Source organism: Salmo salar, chromosome ssa23 (genome assembly GCF_905237065.1).
Source record: "Salmo salar chromosome ssa23, Ssal_v3.1, whole genome shotgun sequence".
Taxonomy (NCBI): Eukaryota; Metazoa; Chordata; class Actinopteri; order Salmoniformes; family Salmonidae; genus Salmo; species Salmo salar.
The window spans coordinates 33,697,524-33,707,710 of NC_059464.1; the positions used below are offsets into that span (position 1 = coordinate 33,697,524).

The 10,187-nt window shown below is 43.6% G+C and overlaps 1 protein-coding gene across 2 annotated transcripts in view; it reads left to right on the forward strand.

The window, feature by feature from the left end:
- The window catches only part of LOC106584450 (DNA-directed RNA polymerase, mitochondrial), a 48,936-nt gene that overhangs the window by 27,330 nt on the left and 11,419 nt on the right, over nucleotides 1–10,187 (forward strand). Inside the window, exons 14-20 of one of the 2 annotated variants that reach the window (XM_014169805.2) lie at nucleotides 139–225; nucleotides 1,320–1,433; nucleotides 3,020–3,072; nucleotides 4,626–4,724; nucleotides 5,020–5,092; nucleotides 8,074–8,165; nucleotides 8,763–9,530. In XM_014169805.2, the coding sequence (XP_014025280.2) occupies nucleotides 139–225; nucleotides 1,320–1,433; nucleotides 3,020–3,072; nucleotides 4,626–4,724; nucleotides 5,020–5,092; nucleotides 8,074–8,165; nucleotides 8,763–8,958 (714 nt within the window). In that variant the 3' untranslated portion in view covers nucleotides 8,959–9,530. Of the gene's footprint in view, nucleotides 1–138; nucleotides 226–1,319; nucleotides 1,434–3,019; nucleotides 3,073–4,625; nucleotides 4,725–5,019; nucleotides 5,093–8,073; nucleotides 8,166–8,762; nucleotides 9,531–10,187 lie in introns of those variants that run through there. The other variant, XM_045706004.1, reaches the window with a different exon arrangement.

Sequence of the window (10,187 nt, forward strand, 5' to 3'; positions counted from 1 at the left end):
TCATTTACCTTGTGGAGTTCCTCTGGATTCTGTGCTTGGTCTTTTACTCATTTTGATTATGTGCCTATAAATAAATATACATGTGTTGGATTTGGATATATGTATTGTTCTGCCATTGAGATTGTGTTGTGATTGCAGGAGTACATATGGGATGCCTCTCACTACCTGGTCCAACAGGTGTTCAGCAGTCTGAAGGAGATGTTCACCGGCACCAGGGAGATCCAGGTACCCTGCATGACACACATTACTAATATATCCATTTACCAGCTCCACAGTTGACCCAGCACTTATTATTAACGACTATAGTTTGCTTTACTATTAGCACAGTAGCCGTGCTCGTTCATCATATGCATGGGCTCATGCATTAAAACCATTAGAGAAAGAATGATCAGTGTAGCTTTATGGTGAGGGCACACAGCCCCAGCTCAAATGAAATATTCCCCCTTCATCTTGCTCCGGCTCCCGGTTCGTCTCTAAATTGGTCAGGTCCTGCTGGGTCTACACAGCAGTCTCAAGAAGAGTGCAGCGGTGGCTAGTTACAGTACATGATCAATCCCTCTCCCCCTCTCCCCCTCCTCCCTGTACCTGGCTGGGAGTTCCTGGATGAAGGAGGGGGAGAGGTAGGATGATTAGGAGGGGAAAGGGGGCCAGAAAGCAGTCTGATTAATGGGCCAGCTTTGGGCCTGCCTGCTAGCTGGGTCGTGTGGCTCAGTTGGTAGAGCATGACACTTGTAATGCCAGGGTTGTGGATTCGATTGCCATGGGGACCAGCATAACAATGTACGCACTCACTACTTTAAATCTCTCTGGATAAGAAATGATTCAAATGTGAAATGTAAATATTAGTCTCCTACACTGAGGCTGTGGATGAGGACCTCTAGGACCCTAATGCTCTCTCTTGAATGGAAGCCATATATGTCAGACTCAGCAACAGCCAGGCCAGCACTGTTGCTCTGTTATATCTATGCTAGTGTTCTGTTGTCTGCAAGCAACAACGCACCACCTGTTTCTTTGAAAACTCTCCATTTGTTTGCACGGATAGATATAATCACGGAAGAAACTGCATCTAAGTTTAAACTGATCATACTTTCAAGCTGCTGAGTGAATGTAATGTGTCTATATTCTCACATTTTCCTCAATTTCACAAACATCCTAATTTGAGCACAAATGTACTCACCAGTGAACAGTGGGTGATGGAAGTGAATTGAATCCCCTAGATCTGATGTGTATCTACAGTAGCTGGCAGCAGAGGAGTAGAATGCTGTGACCTGGTATTTCAAGTGTCCTACTTTCACTCAGTAGCTACCTCTCTGTTTCAGGACTGGCTGACGGAGAGCGCCAGGCTCATTGCTAAATCGGGCAACACGGTGGAGTGGGTGACGCCCCTGGGCCTGCCCATCATTCAACCCTACCACCGGACCCGGACGCAGATGGTAAGACTAAATATTGCTTACTCTAGATGTTGCTTAGTTAGAGCTTAGAGAAGCATGAAAGTAACTCTCCAGTGTTTCCAGATATCTTATGAAATATGACCGAAATGAATGACAATATAAAAAAAGGTATTTAAGTATGTTCTAAAGCAGCTGTTCTGTGTTGGAATGGTGTGGGCGTACTCCAACAACAGCGTATGGGCGTATACTGGTCATTAAAAATATTAATGCGAGTAGGCCGCTGATTGGCCAGCTCATCCTCCATGAGGAAATAGTAAGCATTTTTGAAACAGTCTGTTTGAGATACAAGTTTGAGGTGGGGTTTTTGAAGTGTTTTTGTTTTCTCCAATGTATGCTTTGACCATATACGAGTATAGGTTGAGTCAACAACATTATTTGGCTATGAGTTAACAGAATATTAACTTTCATTGGACAGTTGAACGTCTTACACCCAAGCAGCGAGCCTTCCTTTTTTGTCCCGCTACACTTGTCCACAGTAAAGTTACCCTGTACCGCTGTGCTGGTATACGAGTGCGTACATGTCAAACGTAATCCTTTTCAAAGGGAAATATGAGAGTATTTATACAATATATGTTCTATAGCTTAATCAATCTGGCTGTGGTAACTATTAATGCCAGTCACATGTCCACTGGAGAGATCATGAAAATAACAAGCAGGTCACTTTCCCCCCCTAATTGACCCACCTGGCAGACATCTTATTGTTTGGCTATTGGTGTGTCTTGAACTGGTAGAGGGGCCTGAAAGCAGTAACCAATTACAGGGCTCTCTTCACCTCACTTGACCTCTGCTGACCTCACTGACAGACAGGGGGAGGAAACCTCTGAAAGCTCCATCTCTCAAATTATCCTCAGCACTTCAGGTCTTTATCAACTGTGTCCTGGCCTGTCTCTGTCCCGGCTCAGTGCACTGCCACCTTGAGCAGGGCTCCTCTACTGCTCTGTGTGTGTGTGTGTGTGTGTGTGTGTGTGTGTGTGTGTGTGTGTGTGTGTGTGTGTGTGTGTGTGTGTGTGTGTGTGTGTGCAGTTGTATGCGTGTTTCTGTATAAGCACTTTGTGACATCTGCTGATGTAAAAATGGCTTTAGAAATTGATTTGAAAGTGACGGGCTCCATTTTTCACCTCAGCCTGGTCAAACGCCTCTCTTCTGTGACGGCGCCTACAGTTGCTAGCGGTGTGTTTCTGCTCTGTCAATAGATGTTGTTGAGATATTGCGCACTAGTTAGAATCACTCCTAGGGGACAAACTCTTTGTTAACATGTCTCAGTAGGCTTGTATTTAGCATGCTAGCTCAAGTCAGGTTTTACCAGTAATGAATGTCCTATTGTCATGTCTGTTACCTCTGAGCACTTGTAGGTCAATCAGAGGCATTCAATAAAAATGTACTCCACATTAATTTGATCTTCCATCAATTTGTTAGAAATAAGGACCGATTTGGGTGGTGGGAGTCTACCCTGTTTGTGGACAGAATGTCTAATCCTAATCCAGTGTCCCCTCCACAATTTCATTGAGTGAAATGACCTACCTGACTCACTCATGTCGTCCTCCCTCTTCCCCTCATGTCTGCTGCAGCTGAAGGGTACCATCCAGGACCTAAGTCTCCAGATCACCCATGACTCTAAACAGTAAGTTCTTCTCCATCCCACTGTTTTGCACCAGCTGCCTTATCTGCTTGGTCTGTTTCACAAGCGTTCCCGGAAATCTCGCAATGTTGCACCTCTGGGTTTAGAAACTCTGTGGCATGATGCTCCCTCATCGTCTCTGTGAGTGAATGTCTGGGCTCTACAGTGCGACCATTTTACTCATGTGCCTAAAAATAGATCTGTGCGAACTGAAAAAGTAGCGTGAGCACATGTGCGAGTTGTGATACAGCATATAGCAAAAAACATCCTGCCATAGCTATTTTCAAACTAGTTCTGCTGTTTTGTTTTATAGCTGGTAGCTAATCACACAAAAAATCACATAAATAAGAATTATTTCTTATTTCTACGCAAAGAACTACGTAGAGTCCCATATATCCCACCTCGCACAGCAACAGTGCCTTGGTCACTGAGTGAAACACTGAAAGATACATTTTTAGAAGCACACAGGAATAGAAGTAGATATAATTTACACTAAAGTGTGAATTTATCCTTGTGTTTCTTGGCTATTTACATAATTTGTTCAGTGTTAGTTTGAGCTAGCTCAACTGCTACAAACAAAGATGGACCTCTCAGACAGACATGCGAATCTCATGTTACCGAGGTAAAGGTCCGCCCCTTAAAGGGGGAGATGAACATTTGTCTCACCCAGGTGACTCAAATGTACTTTCGTTGTGCTCCTAAATGTGGTCCTTGTTAAAAATGTCAGTGTAGAGCCTTGAATTTGCACATCCCATGTCATGTAGCCTAAGCGTTAACGATGAGTCAAAATCCACTTAGCCTTATTATTTTTTTCTGGTATATTCATTGATTTTCTTTCGCATTTCATATAGCAGCTCCCTTTCGAGCGTTAACCTGTTCAATAGTTTTATTCATATGGGCCACAGAAAGCGAGATCACACAGTGATCCGGAGCAACAGGGGCTTTCATGCAAGACTCAGTGTTATTTTATTCGACACGAGTATAAAAGTCATTTAGCTCGTTTGGGAGTTCTGCGTCACTGCATTTCACGGCTGGGTTTCCCTTTGTAATCAGTTATCGTCTGCAAGTGTCGGAGCCGGTGTAATAGGATTCCAGCTCGTCGGAGGTTGTAGCGGGCGTTCTTGTATACGTCCGTGTCCCATTCCTTGTAAGCGGCCCGTGACTGATGTGGTAAACTCCTCAATGGACATTTACATTTCTCCAACCTTTCAGTTGGAAGACAGTAGCCAAAACAGCTGCAAAGACGGCAATATGTTTTCCTTTCTCGCCAACACCCAAAGGGGCTGTGGGCTTACACAGGACATCTAAAGGAAGTGGAAGTATAGAGTGCGGTTGTATTGGTGAGCTGCCTTCTATCAGTTGAACATCTGTTTTTTTTTCTTTGTTATTAATTCATACTGACCTACCTGTGCACTGATCCGTGGACTAAGACACTGGCTTTTCAGGTGCTTGTGTCATCAGGGACTTAATTGTGTGTGGGTGCACGAGAGAGACACACTGTGTGTGTAACTGTACGCTTTCTCTGTGAACAACTGTTCTTTGTTTTCTGTCCACAGGAAGCCAGACACAGTGAAACAGAAGAATGCCTTCCCTCCTAACTTCATCCATTCTCTGGACTCCACACACATGATGCTGACTGCTCTCTACTGCTACAGGTACACTAAGTACTGACCTCTCACCTCTGACCCCCACCACACAGGACGGACCTCTGATCACATTCCCTACCACACTCTATCACCATTCAGCTGATGCACTGTCTGCTCTCAAGACCCATCTGAATAACAATTTCTGTTTGATCCCATAAACTATTGTCATAGTATGTCACGTTGACTCAAATCTCAGTATGTCTCACAGGCTGTGTAACCTCATATTACGGTGTCCAGTTTCCACGATTTCCTTCCACGACGTCTAGCCCTATGTCTCATGTTTCTACTCTGTGTGCTCCTCTAGCGCCGGCCTTACATTCGTCTCCGTCCACGACTGCTTCTGGACCCACGCCCTTACAGTCGACACGATGAACAAGGTACTTTAGTACAGTACAATCCTCACCTTCATTACTGTAACTTTTACAGTCTTAGCACACAGCTCCCCTGTATCCTACCTTTTTATAGGCCTTCCCCGATGTCAATTACTTTACACCACTGTCTGCCTGGCCCTTAATACATGCCGTTACAGCTGTTGGCAGGCAGCGCCATATGTCCCGGTGTTGCGTCCTGTCACAGAGGGCCCTTACAAAGTGTATATATGACTGTGTTTCCCTGCCCCTCAGGACTTCGAGGTGTCAACAATACTAAATGGTTTCAACTAGATACAGTGAGGGGGAAAAAGTATTTGATCCCCTGCTGATTTTGTACGTTTGCCCACTGACAAAGAAATTATCAGTCTCTATAATTTTAATGGTAGGTTTATTTGAACAGTGAGAGACAGAATAACAACAACAAAAAATCCAGAAAAACGCATGTCAAAAATTTTTCCCTCATTTTAATGAGGGAAATAAGTATTTGACCCCCTCTCAATCAGAAAGATTTCTGGCTCCCAGGTGTCTTTTATACAGGTAACGAGCTGAGATTAGCAGCACACTCTTAAAGGGAGTGCTCCTAATCTCAGCTTGTTACCTGTATAAAAGTCACCTGTTCACAGAAGCAATCAATCAATCAGATTCCAAACTCTCCACCATGGCCAAGACCAAAGAGCTCTCCAAGGATGTCAGGGACAAGATTGTAGACCTACACAAGGCTGGAATGGGCTACAAGACCATCGCCAAGCAGCTTGGTGAGAAGGTGACAACATTTGGTGCGATTATTCGCAAATGTAAGAAACACAAAAGAACTGTCAAACTCCCTCAGCCTGGGGCTCCATGCAAGATCTCACCTCGTGGAGTTGCAATGATCATGAGAACGGTGAGGAATCAGCCCAGAACTACACGGGAGGATCTTGTCAATGATCTCAAGGCAGCTGGGACCATAGTCACCAAGAAAACAATTGGTAACACACTACGCCGTGAAGGACTGAAATCCTGCAGCGCCCGCAAGGTCCCCCTGCTCAAGAAAGCACATATACATGCCCGTCTGAAGTTTGCCAATGAACATCTGAATGATTCAGAGGACAACTGTGTGAAAGTGTTGTGGTCAGATGAGACCAAAATGGAACTCTTTGGCATCAACTCAACTCGCCGTGTTTGGAGGAGGAGGAATGCCTCCTATGACCCCAAGAACACCATCCCCACCGTCAAACATGGAGGTGGAAACATTATGCTTTGGGGGTGTTTTTCTGCTAAGGGGACAGGACAACTTCACCGCATCAAAGGGACGATGGACGGGGTCACGTACTGTCAAATCTTGGGTGAGAACCTCCTTCCCTCAGCCAGGGCATTGAAAATGGGTCGTGGATGGGTATTCCAGCATGACAATGACCCAAAACACACGGCCAAGGCAACAAAGGAGTGGCTCAAGAAGAAGCACATTAAGGTCCTGGAGTGGCCTAGCCAGTCTCCAGACCTTAATCCCATAGAAAATCTGTGGAGGGAGCTGAAGGTTCGAGTTGCCAAACGTCAGCCTCAAAACCTTAATGACTTGGAGAAGATCTGCAAAGAGAATAGCCTTCCCTGTAGCTCAGTTGGTAGAGCATGGTGTTTGCAACACCAGGGTTGTGGGTTCGATTCCCACGGGGGGCCAGCACAGAAAAAAAATGTATGAAATGTATGCATTCACTTCTGTAAGTCGCTCTGGATAAGAGCGTCTGCTAAATGAATAAAATGAAAAAAATGAGAAGTGGGACAAAATCCCTCCTGAGATGTGTGCAAACCTGGTGGCCAACTACAAGAAACGTCTGACCTCTGTGATTGCCAACAAGGGTTTTGCCACCAAGTACTAAGTCATGTTTTGCAGAGGGGTCAAATACTTATTTCCCTCATTAAAATGCAAATCAATTTATAACATTTTTGACATGCGTTTTTCTGGATTTTTGTTATTTTGTCTCTCACTGTTCAAATAAACCTACCATTCAAATTATACACTGATCATTTCTTTGTCAGTGGGCAAACGTACAAAATCAGCAGGGGATCAAATACTTTTTTCCCTCACTGTAACACAGCCACAGTCTAAATTTACTATATCGTCAAAACATTCTGAAAACAAAGAGTTTATTTAAGCTTAGAGTTAGGCATAAGGTTAGCAATGTGGTTAAGGTTAGGTCTAAAATCCGATTTTAAGAAGAAAAATTGTACGAATAGGTAGGGTTTATGACTTTGTGGCTGTGTTAACGAGTGATGACCAGACTATATTGAGATGCTCCGGTTCTATAAAGATCCAGACTATCCGAATTACCATAATGGTATTTCTGTATGAATTATGTGAAGAAAAGGGCTTCCAACTGTTATTTCTTCATCCACTCTCCAGTGATTAGTATTGAAGAGGTTATTTCTCAGTATTGTTATTTCTTGTCATGTTTAAATCTCAGTGCTCTTCCCTAATTTCATAGCCAATTGAACAAAAAGCAAGGGGAAACGCTCAAAATAACTAGGTCAGCACCTCAACATATGACATGGTATTTTATTAAAGATGCACTCCAGAATCTGATACACAACAATTGGATTCGTAACATATCATATGAATTGAAGACAACAACAACAACAACAAAAATAAGAAATTCAGGACGTAACGTATCACGCTAAATGGATGACGTACTGTAGTACACAATTTGATAACGTAGTACATACAAAACAGGGCCCACTTTTGGCTCGTGACCACCACCTTCGCAACTACTGGCTGAAATATTACAAAAGTTTGAGTGCATCTTTAGGTCATTCTTCAGGAATGCATTAAATTGGTCCTGACCCGACAGCGGTAATGATTGGCACCAATCACTCTACCTAGTCTTCTATCCCCTCCCTCCTCCTTTTCCACCTCTGCTTCTCTCCCCCTGTCAGTGTTGAATAGAGCGGTTGGTTGGGTGTTGGGAGTACAGTAGAGTGGCTGAGCATGTTGTGCTCTCTTGGGTTGCCAGGTTTGCCGGGAGCAATTTGTGGCACTACACAGCCAGCCCATCCTTCAAGAGCTGTCCAATTTCCTACTGCAGAAATACTGCTCTGGGCTATCGTAAGTTTCTACAACACACACTTACACACAAACTGGACCACTGGCCCACCTCACTGGCAGAGCAGTTTGGTTTCATTTGCACATCATTATTATGAAGATAAGAACAAGACAGGAAAAAGTTAAAACACCCCACACTTTTATATAAATAAACATCACACTATTTTATCTCAGAATGTATGTCAGTGTGCATATTTACTGAATACGTTGCTCAACAAAAAGTACATACATTGGCACCGCCAATCCCACTGCCTCTCAGCCATGTATGCATAAAACAGCGTTTCCCAAACTAAGGAGTCGCGTCGCCTGATTTTTAAAATAGTGTTGTGAGAGAAACTTATATTTTAAATCAAGCTTGGTTCTTAGAACCGGGGTTACGTTAGTAACCTATGGTAGCAGTTAAATCTGTTTGTAATGAACATAGAGGGTTCAGTTTTCTTCCTTCAAATGTGCCCACATAATAAAAATACTCTAGAGCAGCCTTTCTTAAAGTGTGGGTCGCGACGTGTCAGAGTACATTTTATAATTCTTTCGTTAATTACTGGAATTGATTTGGCCAAGTGTATCTCTGCTCTCTGCTTAGCAGTGGTCTCTGTTCAGTTTGGCAGCTGCGGGAGAGGGAGATGCCCGTGTACTTCGCGGTTCACCGGATCGTTTTTCTACAGTTTTCTTGAAGATCACTCTGCGACACACGATACAGCGCTATCGTTCAGCAGCAGATGATGTCCTGTCAGCCACTGACTTGTCATTCCCACTTGCCATCACTCACCGCTATCATCAAATGGACTCATGCTAGCCACAAGTTCTGACTGAGCTCAATTGTCATGAAACGCAAATACAGGGATGAGTTTCTCTCTTTCATACAAAAGCTGCGAAATAACGAGGAGCGCCCACAATGTGTTTTGTGTGGGGAGTGCTTAACGTTAGTAATGAGTCTCTCAAAACGAACAAATTAATACAACGACACGCCCTGGCCAAGCATACAGCATTATGGTAAACCCAGGGAGTTCTTTCAGAACAGGGCAGAATGCTTCAGGAAACAGTGCTTCGACAGTGGACAAGTCAACTAGCAAGGCATTGTTGTAATTTTATAACAGGCGATGATAAGCAGAAATAAGGGAGTACGAACTCTCGTAGTAGATGTGAGTTTCGCTTTCAAACAATCCCGTGGCCTTATAACTTACACAGCTAATAGCTAACATTAGCCAAAGCAAGCTAACTAGTTACTGATGGTGCAACCCTTAGTAACAGTACAGATAAAGATTAAAAAAGATCAGGCCTACTGTACATATTACTGTTGTTAGGGTTGAACTGGCTATTTGTATGCATAACCTTTATAATATACTGGGGAAGCTATGCTACAATATTAAGTATATGAACTGCGAGTAAATCAACTGAAGACAAGAAGAACTACAACCGGCAACAGGAAGTGCGTCACGACGCTGGGATCAGCCTACACGCCGACGACAGGAGGAGCAAGTTTAAACCACGCTCCTCCTCCCTCGGACAGGCCAGCATTGAGCAGGAACTATCTCTGTCAGTATAAAAGAGAGAACAATAGGATGTGTCGCTCTTCTTCTCTGTTTTGCCCTGCGAGGTAAAACAGCGAGACCGTATATACGAACAACCCATTTACCACACACGTGTTTGCATTAATTAAAGTACAGCTAAATCAGAAGTTACTATGTGCTGACTATTTTGTTCTGATACCAGAAACGAACTGTCGCAACATTAACACTGTAGAAATGATTGTTAAAAACGAGTCTAGAATGGAACTGTTGCTGTTAAAATACAAATAATAATTAATATTCTGAACTGGAATAAACTGATTGACGAAAGATGCTTTTTGAGGCAAATACTCACACAGTTCTGGGTTGCTCATCTACAGTAGGAAGCGGTCTCCTGCCTGACTGAGAAAGCAGTAGATGTTCTGATCCAGTTTGGCACCACATGAGTCAGGGTTCTCAACTCTGACCTACTTAAAAAAACAAAAACAAGTAGAGAAACCGTCTCATAGCTGAGTAT